At 43.1% G+C, this 21,129-nt stretch overlaps 1 protein-coding gene across 1 annotated transcript in view; it reads right to left on the minus strand.

The window, feature by feature from the left end:
- Positions 1-21,129, minus strand: part of SNX31 (sorting nexin 31) — a 71,305-nt gene that overhangs the window by 23,320 nt on the left and 26,856 nt on the right. The window contains exons 6-10 of the mRNA XM_025394639.1: positions 16,970-17,060; positions 15,975-16,062; positions 12,473-12,542; positions 4,323-4,415; positions 607-810 (exon numbers count right to left, since the gene is read on the minus strand). Coding sequence (XP_025250424.1) covers positions 607-810; positions 4,323-4,415; positions 12,473-12,542; positions 15,975-16,062; positions 16,970-17,060 — 546 coding nt within the window. The remainder of the gene's footprint in view (positions 1-606; positions 811-4,322; positions 4,416-12,472; positions 12,543-15,974; positions 16,063-16,969; positions 17,061-21,129) is intronic.

Raw genomic sequence — 21,129 nt, forward strand, 5'->3', positions numbered from 1 at the left:
ATTCCATGGATTTAACAAGTGGGTGTCATGCTCTGATAACTTTTATCCTCTATTAGTTAACCTCAGCTTCCTGTGTAGAGAGGATAACACCACTTAGCTCACTGGGGTCTTACGGGCTGAATTACATAATAGATGAGACAGTGCAGCACAGTCCCTGGTAAAAAGTGGGCACTCAATAAATCTGATAAGGGTTTCTCTTGCGAGGAGCTGGCAATGCAAGCATGATGCCAAGGTGTTGTAAGAAAAACTCTGCCAGTCGGTGCCAGTCTTGAAGGGTAGAGATCTTGTCAGCACTGAGCCTGTAGTAAGTGCGCAATAAATGATAGCTGTTATTGCCATCTGCTGTTATTACTACAGCCACCCTTCAAGCAGTAGGGAGGCCTGCTGTTGGAAGGTGGAAAGATCGATGTTTCTGATTCCCTGGGTGGGGAACCTGCATCAGACTACAGATAGGTTTTACCACTAGGTGATATTTAATGTGGCTTAGATGTCACTCCACTCAAGGTACAGATTCAAATGGTAAACCTGTCTCCCTAGTGTCAACTTTGTCATCAAGTGTACTAGGATTTTTAAGTCATGGGCAAAGCAAGGTGCCAAGATACTCACAAGGAAAGTGACCTGCCAGCACTTCACCCTGCTTATCTGGAAAATGACATCCTGGGTCTGGCTGTCAGGCAGGGTGATGCAGCAGCTGATCTCGTTATTGCCGACGGAAAGAACAGCTCCAGAGCCTGGTTCTGGGTAGTCACAGGTACAAGGATCCAGCTGCAGGTATCCATAGTGCTGTACCTCCCGGGCCAGCTCCAAAAACTGCTCCAAAGAGGGTGATGGGTGGGAGGGAAACAAGAAGAAGCAAAAGACCACTTGAAACAGATGAAAACCTCATGTCAGAAGCTACTGCCATTCTAGGAGAATACATGGAACTAAGTCACAGTGAAAGCACCTTTTCTTCTTGGTCATACAAATGGAGATAATGCCCCTGGTGCTCACCAGAAGCCTGGGGGAAATTCCTGGAGTGTCCTTCCAGGGAAGGGACCATTCCTGCCTCTTTCACCATTGTGTCCCTGCCCCTGTTATGGTGCTTGGTACATAGTGGAAATGAAAATATTCCATGAGTAAATGAAGAATGAAGAAAAGAGTCCATAAAATGGATGAATGGATATGATTCTGTCTCAGCAGATTATAATAGCAAGTAAACAAAAAAGTGTACGTTGGCTTTAAAAAAAACAAAAAACAAAAAAACGAAGTCTCACTCTATCACCCAGGCTGGAGTGCTGTGGTGCAATCTCAGCTCACTGCGACCTCCGACTCCCTGGTTCACACATTTCTCCTGCCTCAGCCTCCCAAGTAGCTGGGATTACAGGCAAGTGCCACCGTGCCCGGCTAATTTTTGTATTTTTAGCGGAGACAGGGTTTCACCATGTTGGCCAGGATGGTCTCGACCTCCTGATCTCGGCGTGATCCGCCTGCCTCGGATCCCAAAGTGCTGGGATTACAGACGTGAGCCACTGTGCCTGGCCTAAAATATTGGCTTTTAAAAAGTTAAGCTGAGATCTATGTAGGAAGAAAAGTAGTTCATTTCTACAGGCTGCTTTATATGATGATGTTATTAATTGCCAGAGAAAGAGATTTTAGAAATGGCAATGAGGGCACGAGCTGGTCTGCTTTCTAAATAGAATTCCAGAGAGTCCCCAGTTGCCAAAGGAACACTTTTATGTGACTTTTAAAATTTAACTTTTCCCTCTGTTTCTGAAGTGACATAAGAACTGAGGACAGTTGCAGTCACACCACTGATCAAGGCATCCTGTCTCATTAACATCTGTCCAGGGCTTTTCATTTTATTAATGATTGCATTTAAATAAGCTGGTATGGGTTTGGTGACTTCCACTCTGTTCTTCCAGCTTCCGCCATGGGCCTAGCCTAGTGGTATGTGAGATGTGCATGCAGAGAACAGTTCCCACTTTAGCACATGGCTAAATCAGAAAGAACACTACCCAGTGACAACTTGTGATCCTTTCCTGAAGCAAGGTAACTCACACTTCCTTTACAAAGACTCCAGTGGCATTCTCTGATACAGTGAAACAGGCCGAGACAGAAGCAGTAAGGGACAGCTGACTCCTGATCTCATGCCGGCAGGAGTATTCAAAGCCACTGTCCCATCCAGCCACATGTGCCAACTCATTGTGCCACTGTCCAGGCTTCAGCTAGGGAGATGCAGTAAGGTGCTGGCCTTTGGTTGGGTCAGTGAGAAACTTCAGAAAGGACAGGCTGTGAGTACATGGTACTTGTGCAGTGACTGGGGGCAGGAGCTGAGTCATCTTGCCACAGAGCAGACAGAGAGTAGTGTCATGCTTTTGCTACGACACTTTCTAACTGATACGGTATAAATCTATAATTGTTTATCTTATTGTTTGATAACACTTCTTTAAAATTGTAATAATCTCTTGGCTGCAATGAACTAAAAGAAATGAAAGTGTTTGAAAAGTGAAGCTCTATTTTGCAAAAAAGTTGGTGATGAGTAAGTAACTTACATAAAATGCCTGTTGGCATTTGACATTCGATAAACAGGTGTTGTGATATTACTAACTATATGAACACCAGAAGACAGAAAGCTACAAGGATTATCTGCTTGAAAATTAGTTAAGATTGTATCTAAAAAAGACAATTTGACATACACAGCTGCAGAAAATATGTTTATATTAATTTATTTTCATTTTGATCAGGGATTGGTAAACTTTTATGTAAAGAATCATCTAGTAAATATTTTCAGCTATACAGACATATGGTCCCTGTTGCAACTACTTACCTCTGCCACTGCAACACAAAAGCAGCCTTAGACAATACATGAATGAATGATTGTAACTGTGTGCCAATAAAACTTTATTTACAAAAAACATGGCCCATGGACCACAGCCTTTCTCTGATTTAGATCAAATGAGTCTTCTTTAAGTTAATTTCACTCATTTTCAATTCCAAGTTTTCTTGTACATAAAATATAGTTGTTAATGTGTTTGCTCCATAGCCGAAGAACTTCACAAACAAATAATGTTGGTTGCATATCAGTACATGCAGATGCTTTGAGAGAAAGTAAATTTCAATAATAATTAAATTTTTTTCATTCAATTTATGTAGTCAAAGCAAATTTTTTTAAAAATAGCATTATTACAAATAGTATGGTAAATTCAGATCAAATGTTTATCATAGAAGATAAAATTTATTTTGTGGAAAAACTACAAATACACATTTTGGCAGAGCATGGTAAGAACAACATTCTTACTAAATTAAGAGGTTTATAGGGCAGATACGTACAAAGACTTGGTTGTGGTGTACACAGTTTGTAATTGCATCCAAAGTAACAGCAATATTCTATCTATCAAAATAGAAGCTGCACTTGTCAAAATTTCCAAACACAGAGAAAAACTGAGCTCCTTTTTTTGTGACAAAGCTGAGGTAGAACACCGGGCTGGCGGGTGGCAGGGGATACTAAATTGTGGCAGTATGTGCCTTTCCTTTTTCTTTTTTGCAGTGCATCAATAAAAATCTCAGTGAGCCTTTGAAGAATTATTTTCTGTTACGTATAAATGAGTCCTCTAAATTTTGGTTGTATTTCATTCAAAAATCAATGTTGCAGTTGTGAACATTGGCAAAGTCAAAAGAATTTTTAAAAAGACAACACAACGAAACAAAGGCCGTTTCTTCTCTTAAAATGCATCTTGTCTGTCAGACTCACATTCACTGCTTAGGGGCAGGAGGTATGTGAGTTGGTAACACCTTTACGGAAACTTTAAAAATGAATGTTTAGAAATATATCCTAAGCAATAATAGAACACATACGCATAGAAAGAGGATGTTGGCTGCAGTATTCAGGGACTTCAGCCAGGAACTGTACCAGGTGCTGTGAATACGCAGAGTATGTATAAATTAGACATAGCCCTGGGCCTCATGGCTCTTGCTGCCAAAGTGATTTATAGCAGCAAGAGCTGGAAACAACCCAACTTCCAATAACAGAAAAGTGGTTAGCCAAATGATAATATAACCGTAAAATGGAATACTCTGTAGTCACTAAAAATAATGCGGAGGATCTATATTAATTAACTTAGCAGAGGACTCACAATATACAATCTGTATTTTTTTAGAATCTTTAAACAATAAGCTTTTACTAATTCCGTACTCAGAACAATCAATGAAGGTATTCTCATTTTTTAAAAAAGAGCCCCACTTTTAGTGCTTGGTAGGTTTATAAATTACAGAAACAGTTCAATTCTAATATGTTTCTTTAACTCCCTTCCAAGGGATTTCGCTTGGAGCAATATTTGATTCACCTTTGTTTGATTGTCTTCTTTCTGGAAAGCTTCTAATTTCTGCCTCTGCGCCTGTGTGGGTTTGGCCCACTCTTTTTCAATGTCCTGTATTGCCTTAAAATAACAGAAGTTGTAAAATTAGCAGTCTTAGCAGAAATTAATCAATCTGACAAAAACATACTCTTGTATGAAGGGATATAAAAACAAACCCAAGTGGATATATATTTAGGAATTTAGCATGTTATAAGCCTTATTTTTTAAATTAGTAAGAAAGGATTGTTCAATAGCTTGGGGACAATTGGCAACACTTGGCAAAAAAGAAAATAAAATCAGCTCTTTCCCCACACCACCCAATCAAATAAATTCCAGACAAAGATTTAAATGTATAAGACCATAAAACAATTAGAAAAAAAAAAAAAGGTAAATATTTTTATCTGACCTTGAGGTAGGGAATATCTTTTTTAAGATATAAAAACAAAATGTCATAATGAAGAAATAGTAATATATAATTATGTGAAAACATAAAACTTCTGTACATGAAAACCACCAAAAACAAAACTAAGAATCAAATGGAAAACCAAGGAGAATGATTGCATCATATATACCAAACAGTTAATATTTATATAAAGCAATAGGAAAAATGCAAGCATCACCAGCAGGAAAATGGACAACAGCTATGTATTGGCAATTGACAAAAAGGAATTCCAAATAATAAGTATATTTGAATCATAAACATAGATATTGGAAAAAATATATCGATAAGTCAATTACTGCTATTGTTTATAACAATGAAACATTTTCAACTTGATAGTGGCAAACACATGTATAGTGCTTACTGTGTGTCAGACAATGTTCTAATTGCTTCAGAACAAAAGTCAATCCTTACTGCCATCCTATTACGTAAGTACTGTTATGAAATGCCCCAAAAGAGGTAATTGAGTTTGGGTATAACTAAATAATAGGCTATGCTATCATTAAAAATTACACAGAATATTTAACAACATAGGAACTGTGTGTAATGAGTAGACCCTAATTTTCATAAAACAACAAAAAATAAATGTAAAACAACAAGAATTCCTCATATGGATACTTACGAGTCAAGGAAATGGATGTGCAAATACATGAAATGTATATGAAATAAATATGCCCAAAGAGTTAATTAATAGTTTATATGTCTGGTTGATTTAAGATTAGGGGTGACATCTACTTTCATTTTTGAACTCTTCCACACTTGCAAACTTTTTATAAGATAAAAACTAATTTTACATTAAAAAAATTAAAGTTGAATATATTATTGGGTCCTGTCTGGTCAGCCTAGGGTAACCACCACCAGCAAGTGTTCCCAAACTCTAAATCCCTAATGGGGTTCTCAGTTGCTTCCTAATCCACTGTAGACTTCAGCAGAACGACACTGGGCTCAAAGGCAGAAATCTCCTGGAAGGCAACCGCCCCCTGTGGAAGCCCGTCAGGATTGTGGTGAAGCAACATGAAACGTGGAAGTAACAAAGCCTATTGTCTCAGCCTACCCTCCCTGAGCTAGGCACCTTTTCCCGTGCTCCTTCCCTCTCCTCTCGGCACCCAGCTCCCTTCCCCTTTTAGCCAGTCTGGCCCCGGGGAAGCCATGGAATCAGCTGTCCACCTCCTCAGCTGCACACACTCGGCCTGTGCTGCTCTGACTTGTCATGACAGGGCAGAACTGGCCATTGTCCCTCAGTTAGGCTGTCAACCCCTAAGGGAAGACACTGCGCCCATCATCTCAGCGTGCCTTGCCCAGTGTCCTACATACGGCAATGCCCAGCAATTCTTTGCCAATTATCAGGCACTTATTTTCACCTTAGTCTGAACATAAGCCTACCCGTTACATCCCTCAGTGATATTGGCAGGTTATGCTTTATCTCTCAGAGAATAATGAAAAGCTGAATATGCCTTAAATATTGCTTTAGGCTGGGAAAAGGACATGGGTTTAGAGAGGAGAAGAAAAATAACTAATATTTGTTGAAAACTTGCTTTAGATCGATTTTGTTATTGACTTTTTCCCAACTACAGTGGTCCCCCTTATCCTTGGGGGATACTATCCAAGACTCCCAGACAGGATGGACTGGTACTATCATGGATAATATCAAACTCTATATATACTATGTTTTCTCCTGCATATACACACCTATGATAAAGTTTAATTTATAAATTAGGCACAGTAAGAGATGAACAACAATAACTAATAAGAAAATAGACCAAGTATAACCATATGCCAGCATCACTACTCTTGCACTTTAGGGCCATTATTAAGTAAAACTGGGGCCTTGAACACAAGTGTTGGGATACCAGGACAGTGATAACTGAGATCACTACTGAGTGACTGATGGGTGGATGATGCAGACAAGATGAATAAACTGGACAAAGAGATGATTCATGTTCCGGGCCAGGAAGACATTTCATCACACTACTTAGAATGGCGTGCAATTGAAAACTTATGAATTGTTTATTTCTGAAATTTTTCCACTTAATATTTTCAGACCATGCTTGACCGCAGGTAACTGAAACCACAGAAAGCCAGACCAAGGATAAGGTGGGCCTACTCTATTCTGTGGGGAGGAACAATACCACCATTTTACAGATGAGTAAATTGAGGTTCAGAGAGGTTATGATGTTCAAGATGACCCAGCGAGTAAGTGGCAGGAGTTAGAGCAAACCCAGGTCTGGGCACTACAGCAGGCCCTTCTACCCTTGCCCAAGCCACTGAATTCTTAGCAGGTAGGTAGCTACCTACCCCAAGGCTTTCTCCTTGTCACCAGTTCTTCTTCAAACCAAATCTACAACCATACGAGAAAGCATGGGTGTAAAGAACTAAACACTGCCTTCTTTCCTGAATTGTACTTGATGGTAGAATCCGGTAAGGGCTGTTAGCACAGGGGAACAGTATCGAAAAGAAGGGATGGCTGTGTAAAGATAAACAGGAGTCACGGCAGTAAGTACTAACCCAAGACATGTCATTCACCATCAGAGTAACTGGATCCTCAGACACAGAGATGCAGGTAACATAACTGTTTTGTTTCATTCCTTTTTTTTTTTTTTTTTTGAGACAGTTTCACTCCTCTTGCCCAGGCTGGAGTACAATGGTGTAATCTCGGCTCACTGCAACCTCTGCCTCCTTAGTTCAAGTGATTCTCCTGTTTCAGCCTCCCAAGTAGCTGGGATTACAGGTGTGTGCCACCATGCTCAGTTAATTTTTTGTCTTTTTAGTACAGATGGAGTTTCACCATGTTGGTCAGGCTGGTCTGGAACTCCTGACCTCAGATACCTCAGATGATTGGCCTGCCTTGGCCTCCCAAAGTTCTGGGATTACATGCATGAACCACCACACCTGGCCCTTTTTTTTTTTTTTTTAAGACAGTCTTACTCTGTTGCCCAGGCTGGAGTGCAGTGATGTGATCTCAGCTCACTGCAATCTCTGCCTCCTGGGCTCAAGCCATACTCTCGCCCCAGCCTCCCGAGTAGCTGGGAGCTGGGACTACAGGCGTGTGCCACCACACCTGGCTAATTTTTGTATTTTTAGTAGAGACAGGGTTTCACCACATTGGCCAGGCTTGTCTCAAACTCCTAATCTCAGGTGATCTGCCCACCTCTGCCTCCCAAAGTGCTGGGATTACAGGCGTGAGCCACTGTGCCCAGCCTTATATCATTACCTTTGAAAAGAGTTGACCCTGATTATGGGTTCACAAGTCATCACTCAAATGCGATATTATACGGTGCCTCACTCTGAGTAGGTCCAGACAATGAGAGTCGAGTCTAGACAAGTCTACTCAGTTACATGGTTCCCTGAACACTGGCTGAGAGGGGTTTATGCAGAACTGAACTTAAAAAAATCAAGCATCCTAAAGGTGCTGCAGATAGAAAAAAAAGAAAAAATAATAAAATTAAAAAATTAAAAACTCAAGCAAAATCACATAAGCCATGGTCTTCCTGAGCTTCGATCACACATGCTCTAGCATCCTCTGCAGAGGGCACAGTAGCGAGAAATGGAGGTCACATGCCTCTCAAAGGCAGGCACTTGCCACTTGGTTCTGGCTAATGCGTGGTAAAGAAGGGCGAGGGACGCATTTGCCTGGACAAGGTCACCAGGGCATGGGGGAGTCAGGAAGCCAAAGGTCAGCCCTCCTCCACTCACCAAGCCATGGGCCCCGACGCAGGGCTAGCCCCACCTGGAAGATGGGGTACCTTTTTCTAATTTGTATTACTGTCCAGGCCAGCAATGGCCCTGCTGAAATGCAGGCCCAGAATTGACTGAGCCTTCAAAATTTATACTTACTTACAGTTTTAAATGTAATCTCTCATTTTTTAACTCAGGTTAAAAGAGGAGGAGAAGAAAGCAAACAGGCTGTGGGAATTCAGTTGACTCATTGGCTATCAATGGGCACATCTGCTTTAGAAAATCAAAGCTGTGTCCCTTAATAGTTAATTATGCTGGCTCCATTATTTATCAGAACTCAAGAGCTTTTCATGTTAACTTTTTTAAAGGATAACTGCTTCTTAGTCTTTTTTTTTCTTTTTTGACAGAGTCTCATGCTGTCGCCCAAGCAGGAGTACAGTGACATATTCTTGGCTCACTGCAACCTCTGCCTCCTGGGTTCAAGTGATTCTCCTGCCTCAGCCTCCTGAGTAACTGAGACTACAGGCGTGCGCCACCATGCCCAGCTAATTTTTGTATTTTCAGTAGAGACGGGGTTTCACCATGTTGACCAGGCTATTCTTGAACTCCTGACCTCAAAATACCTGCCTTGGCCTCTCAAAGTGCTGGGATTACAAGTGTGAGCCACCACGCCTGGCCACTTTAGTCTTTCACATATTCCAGGCACCCAGGACACAGAAGGAATGAGACAGTCTCTGCCCTTGGCCATTCAGAGTCTGGTTGGGAGAAGTTGGAGGAAGGCAGGCATTTTCTTCTGGGGAGAGCCAAGGCAGGCCTCCCAAATGAGGTAGTGATTATGGTCCTGACTCTCCTACTGAACTTAGACCCACCTTGGACTTCTTAGCTCCTCTACCCAGATTCAGGGAACAATGATGATGATGATGATGATGACGATGATGATGATAACAGTGATGATAAAGATTATTATGACATCAACGACAATTTTTTGGAGACTTTGCCAAGCAATAAGCTAAGGTTAGAATGACAGTCTATTAAAGTTTGCAGAAAACTTAGAGATGATGTTAGTTCCACCTCCTCTCAACAGGGAGATGTCGTGGTTCAGAAGGATGCAGTGGCTGGCCCAGAGTCACCCAGAGAGAGGACCAGTGGCAGAACAAGGGACAGAATTCATTTCTTAAATTGCAATTCAGTGTGCCTCCCATGAAGCCCCCTTCTTTTTTTAGCTTTGAGCAGAGGAAGTACCATCATCTGTTTCCCTCTGGTTATAACTCTTTAATGAAGACAAATTTAAAAAGTCACATTATGATGCTCAAAGCTCTGACCTCTCATCATAATGAGAAGCAAAAGACATGCCATAAAGATGACATTTCCCACAGGAACAATATTAGAATTATGTGATGCAATCTCAACCAAGGACATGGTATCAAACCAGACACAGCTAATAATGTATCATAATAGCAAGGATACAGTAGCAAGGATGGGCCTCAATAAACATTTAGAGTGGAAAATTATGCTCTAACTCATATAACACAAGTACACTGAACGTGATTTTTTTTTTTTTTTTTTTTTTAGACAGGTTCTTCGTATGTTGCCCAGACTGGAGTGTAATGGTGTGATCACATCTCAAGTGACCTCCGCCTTCTGGGCTCAAGCCATCCTCCTACCTCAGCCTCCTGAGTAGCTGGAACCACAGGCACACACCATCATGCCTGGCTGACTTTTATATTTTTAGTAGAGATGGGATTTTGCCATAGTGCCCAGGCTGGTCTTGAACTTCTGAGCTCAAGTAATCCACCTGCTTCAGCCTCTCAAAGTGCTGGGATTACAGGTGTGTGCCCCCGTGCCCAGGCTGAACCAGAACATAATTATACATTGATTAATGTATAATATGGAATAAACTCAAAGCTATATTCTAGCCATAAAAATACAATAGTGAACATTAAACATCTAATAAGTGATATTTTGATTTACCCTCTTAGAATTTAGAAGAGCTTTTGGGGTCTTGATCTCTAAAAGTCACTTAAGGAGGCATGGGTTAAGTTTCTTTCCCTCTTCTACGCCCTCTGGTAAGCCAGGGTATCAAAATCCACCATTGACCTTTTTCTATACACAAAGTACTACAGGAGGTTTTATTAACGTTCCACTTGAAAAGCTCATTAAAAATAAGAACTTACCCACCATCTCTCTCTCTCTCCTGAGTTTATAAAAGCTATCGAGTGTAGCAGCCTAGAATCACGCTAAATAAAAGCCACCTGCAAATAAGTGTTGTTAAATTTCTTCATCTACATCTTCTATTAATCCTAACCCACTACTCAATCTTTTGTCAGCAAACCTAATGTTTTTCTTCCTGAAAATGTGGATGGTACCAACTGCCTTACAGAGTTGTTATGAAGCTCCAATGACATAATGCACTTAATTAATACGATGCCAGGCCCACCACAGGGCTTAATGCCGACATCATGCCAGGAACAGTTCCAGTTTCTGGGGACGCAGCAGTGAACAAATAAATAGCCACTTTCATGGAGAAATCATTCCAGTAGGGAGAGAGTAAACAAATATACACAACACACACACATACTTACATTGGCAGATGGTAGAAATGCTACGGAGGAAACAGAACAAGGACATTGGGATTTGGGGTTTAGCCTGAGTGAGACGGAAAGTCTGGGAGGGGTTGGAGCAGGGCAGGGCTGTGACCCACCACCCTGCCTGCTGCCTAAGAATAGACTGTGAGATATTCTCAGGGAACTCACTGAAAGAAGTTTCTGAGCTTTCTTCCCAGAATTGTGGAAGCCAAGCCTGGAAAAGATCAGGTCTCTGAAGACGGCGGTGTGGTGAGTGTGAACACCTGGGGCAGCTGGTGACCTGGGTGTGTATGTTGGGGGCAGCACAGGCTGACCATTCCACGACTTGGCAGAAGCTTCACCACATGAGGCAGGAGAAGAGAACTGAAGCCAAGCTCAAAATTCACTTTATTAGAGGCTGGGGGTAGGAGTAGGTAGGGCCGACTACATAATTTTTAGGGTCTACCTAGTGCAAAATGAAAATGCTGTTCAAAAATTAAAAATTTTGGTTAATGGGCACAACAAAATAGAATGAATAAAACCTAGTATTTGCTAACACAACAGGATGACTACAGTAAAAAAAAAAAAAATTAATTGTACATTTAAAAATAACTAAAAGAGTATAATTGGGGTGTTTGTAACGTAAAGGATAAATGCTTGAGGAAATAGATACCTTATTTACCCTGAAGGGATTATTACACACTGCATGCCTGCATCAAAATATCTCATATAACCCATAAACATTATATATACACCTACTATGTACCAACGAAAATTTAATTTTTTTTATAAAAAATAAAAATAAAATGAAGAATTTCAAGATGATAACAGCGATCATTACAGAAGCATGGGTTCTGTGAGCCCGGAGCCCAGCGCAACCGCGCGGGCCACATGCCCACCCAGGCTGCTTGTTGGCTCAGGGGCGAGAAGGCTATGCTAGACTGAGATTTAGGGATCACGTGTGACTTTAAGTTATCAGGGATAGCCTTTGACTTTAAGTTATCAGGGATAGCCTTTCTAGGCTCATGATGACGGTGCGTCAGCTGCAAATTCAGAGAGCGATTGTTAAAACAGAGATAGAGTTCCTTTTCTCTCTCTAAACTCCTCTACTTTTTACATTTTATTGTTATCGTGGTAAAATATATACAACATAACTTGTCATTTTAACTGTTCACAAAATTCAGAGTCATTATATACATTCACAATGTTGGATAATCGTCACCACTATTTAGAGCTAAAACTTTTTGTCATCTCCCCAAAAAACTTGCACCCATCAAACAACTTCTCCTTCCTCACTCCCCGCAGTCCCTTGTAACCTCTGTTCTACTTTCTGTCTCTATGAATTTGCCTATTTTAGGTATGGAGGTAGAATTATTAACTACCATAGATTTTTTTTCAGTGATTCCAAGCCAACATGGCCTTTGATCTACGGTACTGTCAGAGCTCTTGGTGACCCTCACCTGCATGTAGAGCAAATCTAGGGCCGCCCTGCAGTCCATCAGCGTGGAGTCGAGGGATGGATCCATATACCTGCAAAATTCAGGAGCGCGAAATTCATTCCTGTGACATGGCTCATGGACACACCTGGCAAGTGCTTTGGAAAGTGGTGGCCCTCTACCCTATGAACCGGGGCCCCCTTTTCTAACAAAACCACACCTCCACTCGCCCAGCTTTTACTCTGCCCCTCCACCTCTTTTGTTTCCTAATTTCTTTACACTGTAAGCTCTTACCTGGAGGGCTCTGAGAATAAAGAGGCACAAAAATAAAGCTTTAGGGGAATGGTCTGCATCCCTGTTCATACTCAGCCTCACTCTTGGCCACCAAGCCCTGGAATCCCTTTCTCCACCGCACAATACCTGGCATAGTCGTCTGCCCCATACGGACCCACCCCCATATTCACCACCCTGCAGCAGGGCCACCCTCATCGGTTGCCTGAGCTGCTCTGGGAGCCTCCTTCCCAGGCTTTCTGTGTCAGCCATGTGCCCTTAACCTCATGCTCCACATTCTAACCAGAGTGGTCTTTCCTGTGAAACTTTCCAGACTCTCATGGTTTCCAGAGTTAGATATTTATTCTGCTCGCTTTCAAGGCTCCTCCCGGGACCACCCCCACTTTCATTTCCAGTTCCATCTCTCACCAACCCCATCACCAATGCTACATTCCAACCATGTTTTCTCTCCTGTCCCCCTGCCTGGAAGACCAAGCCCTCGCCAGTCTCCTCCCCTGACTGATTGGCCTTTCTTTGCAAGCCTCAAGCAACGCACCCTCCTCTGGTCCCTACTTCCCAAGGCTGTATTAGCCCGCCCATCCACTGTGCTTCCTCTGCACCCTGAGTTTATTCCAATCGCCGCCCTGATTAAGTTTTCTTGACACCATCTATGAAGAACCCCAAGGCCAGGGGCCTATCCAGAGTTGCCCCTCTGGATCTTCGTAGAGTGACTTGCAAATAGCAGGGGCTCTGTGTCTGCCTATCAGATCCAGAATCACAAGGAACTGAAATTAATGACTGTAGAAGCACAGTAGTATGTTAAGAAGGGACTGAAACTGTCAGGAAAGGGTACCTATGGCTGATCTCTACCAACCAGAAGGCAGAGGTAAGCAGACTTGCTACGCTCAGAAGAATAGGGTGATTAGACCAATGGGGTTGGCTTAGACCAGGAAAGGGATAAATATGGTCTAAGCCAACCCCAAGGTCAACTTCATTTTGGGGTGGGGAGAAGTAACTGAAGCATCCCTACTATGCACCCACACATCCCAGAGGCCCTTGTGTGCAGAGAAAAGACCCATCTCAGACTGGGGCTCCCACAGGCCAGCACAGGCACCCTCCGGCCTGGAGGAAGCCATATCATCAACACTGGAGAGATGCACCCAGGCATCTCTCCTTAAGGACAGAAAAGTTCTTAAGAAGCCGCTCAGGCCTCACTGAGGCTTCACCTGCTGGGAATCACTCAGCTTTTGGAGTTAGCCTTCCAGCTCCCACCCAACAAGACTTCCCTCTGGAAGGAGGGCAAGGCACCTGCAGGAGCCTATGCCAGAATCTCCCCTCCAGAGACCTGATCCTTAGCTGTAACAACAGAAGTGGGACCTCCTTTCTTCCCAGTTCCCATCAACAGAGGCAATCTGCCTGAATCTGAGATGCTGGCTTATAATTTGGGGTAGATGTTTTCTCTTGCATGTATCACCTAGAGTTTACTTATTTAATAAAGACATAGGCAGTGCCTAATTTCTAATTCAAGCTTCAAGATAAGAAACAGAATTGTCATCTCTCCTTTGATCTCAGGTTTTCAGGGGAGCACATGAGTGAAAATCTAAGCCCCAGGGATATTTTTTTTTTTACTTCCTATAATCACCATATCATCAATATAACAGTCACAAACATGACTAAAACTTACTGAGTATATGGGACTATTCTACATAACCCTTACAATAATCCTATGATGTAGACACTATTTTTATTATTCCCATTTTACAGATAAAGAAACTGAGGCTTAGAGAGCTTGAACAAACTTGGCTAGGTTTATGCAGCTAAGACCTGAGCAAGCCGCGACTTGGATTCACATACTGTAATTCTAGGAACAACTGTGCTCAGCCACTCACTACAGTAAGCAGCTTCCAGAAGAGCTGTTCTCTAAACCATTGAATGGAACCAAGTCCTTCTCCCCTTCTCAGGGTTTCACACCTCAAGAGCTGGACCATTCCTCAAGATACTTCTGAACAGCAGTATACAAATTGCCTCACTGGGAATATCCTTCCACAATTCAAAGCCACAAACTGGAGCTCTAGAGCAAGGCATCACAAGGTCAAGGGAATTCTTAGATTTCAAAATACTTTTCTTTAAAACCTCTGTACTCAGATAGCAGAATAAATGGGCTGGGAGAGAGCGAGCCTAAGGAGCAATCCCCTGCGGCCACAGTAATAAACGCTGGGAGCTGCAGGTTACAGGACTGGGGATGCATAAGGTCCTGCTGCTTGGTGCTATTTTCTATAATATTTTGTTCTCCACAGGCCCCTGTGTTACTAGAGGAAATGACAGTATTTTCTGCTGAGGGACATTTGTGTCCTATCTATCTAGGAATACAGATGGCCGTGGTACACATCCTTTAGGCCTGTGTAAGCCCAGTACTTAGAGTTCAAATTCACTGCAAACTGGCTGAATCCACCCTTCACCTTCAGGGAATGCCACACTTCTACGGACGAATCGGATCTGATTGTAATCACCAACAAAGTCCCTCCATTAATACAGCCAGTGATGCACTGCAAAGCAAACCCAAGGCCAGCCGTTTCTCACCATTACCTGCTTTGATCCACATCCCCTGGCCCCGCCCCTGGTTTTCAAGTCTTACTTTCTTGTTCGCCTATCAGTAGAGATACAGAAAGATGACTACCCTCCTCATTTTCATACCCCACCCAGCCCCGAGTATTTACCTGAGACTACTGAAAGTCATCCTCAACATCCTATTCTTTAGGACAAATATTCAGAAACTAGTTTATTTCACCCTCTCTCATTTTCATGGCTTTTCTTTTCTTTTTGAGACAGGGTCTTGCACTGCTGCCCAGGTTGGAGTGTAGTGCAGTGGTGTAATCTTGGTTCACTGCAGCCTCAATCTTCTGGGCTCAAGTGATTCTCCTGCCTCAGCCTCCTGAATAGCTGGGACCATAGATGCACAACACCACAGCTGGCTATTTTTTTTTTTATTTTTAGTGGAGATGAGGTCTTGCTGTGTTGCCCAGGCTGATCTTGAACTCCTGGGCTCCAGCAATCCTCTTGCCTTGGTCTCCCAAAGTACTGGGATTATAGGCATAAGACACAGCACCTGGCCTTCATTGCTTTTCTTACAACCTTCTCTAAGTTCTTGGTCTCCAGCTGTCAGGCTGTGAGCAGGATGTGACAGGACTCTGATAAGTCTTGATGGGCAATGGCGAAATGTCCTCAAACGCCTCTGTCATTTTCAGTACCTACTTACCACTTTCGGAGTCCAACCTTACAGTTTTCCACTTCAGAACTTCCAAGACTAACATAAGGGAGTTCAAAGTCGGCCAATTTTTTCACAACTAGAGAAAGGGGAAAGCTGGTCTTACTGGCTGAAATAGCACAGACAGCTTATATATAGCAGCTTTCAAATGAGAAAATAAAACCTTATTATTGGAAATAATAAAATCACAGTAAGAATATCCTCTGTATTTATATGTAATTTTAACTTTCTGAAGTTCATTCAAAAAATAAATATCATTTGATCCTCAAAAATATCCGCCACTTGAGTGGGGGATGTTTTACACTGTGATACAGATGAAAAAACAGATCCAGAGACATCCAGCGCCTTTGCAGCTCACCACAGGGCCTAGCAGCCAACCCTCTACACAAGCCCCTTATCTTCCAACTCAAAATCACCTCCCCTGGCTTCTTGAGGACATTTACAAACTACTTTGATATAACTGACGCCATTTCACACAAAAACCTTGTAATATCTTAAAACATACTATAGAGAAAACAAAAGATATGAGAATCAGATTGTCTTCTTACACTATCTCATTACGCTTTAAAAAAGGTATCTAATAACTCATTGATATCATCCACAAATGTTCCTTAACAAGGAAAAGTGATGTTGTGGTGGGGCGTCCTGACCCCCGGAGTCTAGCACTCCATTCACAGGAAAGGGTGCAGGCAGGTGGTCAGTGGTCAGGCCCAGTCTGCAGTAAAGGGGAGGGGCATCAGAATTAGGGCTGGGGGTGCACAAGTGCAGTTACTGGACCACCCAAGGTATGAGTGGTTTGCCTCCACTCTCCCCTAACGAGGACGCAACCTCCCATTCCCCATACCCTTAACCCAGTGACTGAGAACAGCAGTAGGGATCATAGCCCGGTGGGTGGCCAGTCCCTCAGCTGTGAGTCGTGCATCAAGCCCCTGCTCACACCTGTCCACCCCATCTCCTAGCTGATTCATTTGTTCCTTCCTTCTTACCAGAGAGCTTGCCCTCCTTGCCAAACCGAATGAGAAAGAGGCCGAAGTAGCCCAAGAGTTCCCGACACAGTCCAATTTTGTGTGATGCCACCTTTAACCAGAAACAAGCAGAAGGGGGAAAAGTTAGGTGTGCCCACTATGCATCCTAACTGTGAAATGCAGACTTGGAAATGGCCGGTACACAGCAATAAAAAGTGCTGTCATGGGTTAGTGAACACTCAAAGAAAGCTTTTTGGAATCCAAAAACAGTATCCATTTTAGAAAATTTTAAAACACAAAAAATTAGAATAAAGAAAATAAAAATCAGTCCCACCACAGCGGACAGAGGCTGGCCCCAGTTGAGGTTGGTCATCCCATCTCAGATGTGGACAGGCTCCCCGATCGTCTTGGTCTTTATTTTCCCTTGGAGGGCAGCAGCCATGCTCCATGAACATCTGTCCTTCTGTGATGTCTGTCCCTGGAGCCTGCACACTAATTTACCTTCCTGTGGGCTGCATTACCAGCTATTTGGAAAAGGATCACTCCCCGCCGCTCGGCTGGCATACAAACATGCACGTGCTACTGCCCGCCTTTGACACGCCAGGCCTGCTTCACCTTGATGTTTCCTGCGATGGTCAACTGTCATTTACTATGATGTTTGCAGAAAACCTCAGATCCCAGGCACAGGTTGCCTTCCTTCACATTCCTCTTTGACTTTTGTATCAAACAGCTTTCATTTCAACACCAGTGGCTTCATCTTTGCCATCAGCCTATCAGGTGTCACCTTATAGCATTGGACATCTACTCATGCTCCCTTAGCAGAAACTTCTACATGACCACAGGCTGCCTCCCTCTTTAACACTGGGCTCTCGAGTAATTTCTTTATACTCCTGGTCTTAACTCACTAAATCACCTCTGTAACACTCAAGGAGTCGCCTCCAGGCACTGCCCTCAAGAGCTGCTTTACCCACGGCTCCCAGTTCTCTAGGTGGCAGTTGTACAAATACCAGGCTCACAGGGGGCCTTCTCTTGTCAGAGATACATAAATTACCCCCAGGAAGCAGTCTGATTAGGTGGCTGGTATGAGTGGGTGTTCTCAGCATAGCTTTGAAAATAAAGAGCAGCTCAGGAATAGTTTCACCACTTTCAAAGTAATTCCCTTTCCCCTTCTTTCTGTCTCTCTCTTTCCCCCATGCTTTGGGTTGCAAAACGCCCAAAAGCCAAACGCAGTGGGTGAGTGTGTGGTAGGTAACAGTATAGCAAAGACATCTTTCCCAGAGTAAACCTGACCCAGGTCCACTCAAATTAGATTTCCTTCTTTTCTGTCTAATTTAGGGAAAACAACAAGCTTACATGCCAAGGCAGACAGAGGAAAGGTGTGGAGACAAAAGGAGAATGAAGAAGCCTTTCACATTCATAAAGACATAAATATAAATGCCTTCTTTTGAGAAGAGTGAGCATCAGCAAAAAAATACATAATAATATTTTTCCTCTTAGCAAATGTTAATGATGATTCAAAACACGAACACTATCACTAGTACCACAGTAGTCCTAGATTTTAGCTTGCTGCTGGCCCTTAAAGAGCCCACTGAGGCCCAGCACAGTGGCTCATGCCTGTAATCCCAGCACTTTGGAAGGCCAAGGTGGGTGGATCACCTAAGGTCAGGAGTTGGAAACCAGCCCAGCCAACATGGTGAAACCCGTCTTTACAAAAAAAAAAAAAAAAAAAAAATTAGCTGGGCATGGTGGCACGTGCTTATAATCCCAGCTACTCGGGAGCTGAGGAAGGAGAATCGCTTGAACCTGGGAGGCGGAGGTTGCAGTGAGCCAAGTTTGTGCCACTGCACTCCAGCCTAGGTGACAAGAGTGAAACTCCATTTCAAATAAACAAAAAAAAGAGACCATTGAAAAGTAAAAAGCAGGCTGTGGGTAAGGCAAACCTGGAGACGCAAAGTGAGAATGGCAGCAAGTGTGCTGGAGAAGATGCAGAAGGTGATTTTTAATTACAAAACTTAAATTACGGTTTTATGCAAGCTAGAGAATTTCCCAGCTCTTGGAAGGAAATTCACACCTGTCGCTGGCCAAGTGATCACTTCACCTGTTACAGAAACTACCACTTCTAGGGTAGAACCTCCAGTTAAACTTATCTGGTCTGATGATGTCAGTGTCTTGGGTCTGAATTTCTCACAAGCCAACATGATTGGAAGAGAGGAAGCACATTTTTCTGACTGCGAATATACCTCATCAAATGTATGCTATTAGTTTCCAGGGAAACGGACAAAATAGATAGTACCACAGAACCCTATTCAGCACTCCCTCCAATATCAATACCAATACCAATACCAATAATGATCAATAAACACAACTGCCATTGTCTCAGGAGCGTGAACTATTTCTATAATTATTTACTTAGACATTGTCTGTAAAGTAACTTACCCAAATTCACACAGTCCTTACACAGCAGCACTGTACAGTTGTGTGTTGCTTAATGACAGGAATACAGTCTGAGAAATGCATCGTTAGGCGATTTTGTTGTTGTGAACTTACACGATGTGAACTTACACAAATCTAAATGGCATTGCCTACTATATGCCTAGGCTAGATGGTATGGCCTGTTGTTCCTGGGCTACAAGCCTGTTAGCCCAGGTTTATAGTAGTATAGTAGGCATGTTACTGTACTAAATACTGTAGGCAACTGTAATGTTGGTGTATCTCAACATATCTATTGTTATTATTATTATTATTCTTGGAGTTGGAGTCTTACTCTGTGGCCCAGGCTGGAATGCAGTGGCATGATTTCGGCTCACTGCAAGCTCCGCCTCCCGGGTTCATGCCATTCTCCTGCCTCAGCCTCCTGAGTAGCTGGGACTACAGGCGCCCACCACCATGCCTGTCTAAATTTTTTTGTATATTTTAGTAGAGACAGGGTTTCGCCATGTTAGCCAGGATGGTCTCGATCTCCTGACCTCATGATCCGCCCGCCTCGGCCTCCCAAAGTGCTGGGATTGCAGGCATGAGCCACCGTGCTCGGCTAAAACATATCTAGACATAGAGAAAGTACAGTAAAATATTGTATCATAAACTTATGGGACCATCATTGTATATGCAGTCCAATGTTGACAGAAACATCATTATTATGTGGCACATGACTGTAATTTGAATCCAGGACTCATTCTAAACCCAGAAGATAGAAGACCCCAAACTACCACCACCACCACCTTCAGCTGCAGGCATGTCTAGTTTGGTCAGCAAGCCCAGTGTGTGAAAAAAGAAGTCAATGATGATGTCTTTGGGCAAGGGAGGTGCTCTCTCCTGCTCTGAACAATTCCATCCATTTCCAAATTATCTCTGATCCTGCAGCTGCCCCAGACCTACCTGCCTGGCCCTAGACACATGCAGTCTGTGGCTCCGACTCTATCACTGCCTTCCTACTCCTCCTTCATTTATGAGTCGGTCTCCCACTTCTAGATCCTGGGCAATTGAGGTTTTTGTGTTTGGGATACAAACTCCCTCAAGCATCAAGGACCTTTGATACTTTTTAGAAAGACAATGCTGGAAATTGATACAGAAGATTAGCAAGACTGGAAGCAGGGAGATTAGTTTAGGGGCAGCAGTAGAGGTCTAGCTGCGAAACGATAAAGGCTGGAACTAAGGTCGGGATGTAGGATGGAGAGGAGGAAACGGAGAGGCGATGAATATGAGAGAAGCTGGAGATACAGGAATAGGTTAAGTCAAGGCAGGCCGGAAGAGCTAGCAGCCAAAATGGGAGGGCTTCCATTTCTCAGCTCAGAAAGGGTCAGACGCCATAACCCAAAAACAAGAACTTTCTGTCCTTTGAAAGGTCCTAGAAACTTTCTGACTCTTCTTCATGTTTATAACTTTATATTTTCTCTTGTGTGTTTCTCTGGAGGATTAGAGCTAAAACCTTCCAGATGAAAAGGGCCTGGGAGCTGACCCCGGCGTGCAGGATGTGGGTGTGAGAAGACAGCCCTCCCTCTGCAGCCCCGCTTAGCAGATGGAAAAGGGGTCTGGGAGGCAGAGCTGCTGAAGAAGGATGAAGCCTTCTGGGTCTTGTCCTGTTAGTCCTCAGAGAGTGGACTACAACTCACGTCTGGGCCCTCTGCACCCAGAATTAGCCCTGACGGAGCAGTGGTTTCAAGAATTTTCCCTATGGGAGAATA

The sequence above is a fragment of the Theropithecus gelada genome, chromosome 8 (genome assembly GCF_003255815.1).
Source record: "Theropithecus gelada isolate Dixy chromosome 8, Tgel_1.0, whole genome shotgun sequence".
NCBI lineage: Eukaryota > Metazoa > Chordata > Mammalia > Primates > Cercopithecidae > Theropithecus > Theropithecus gelada.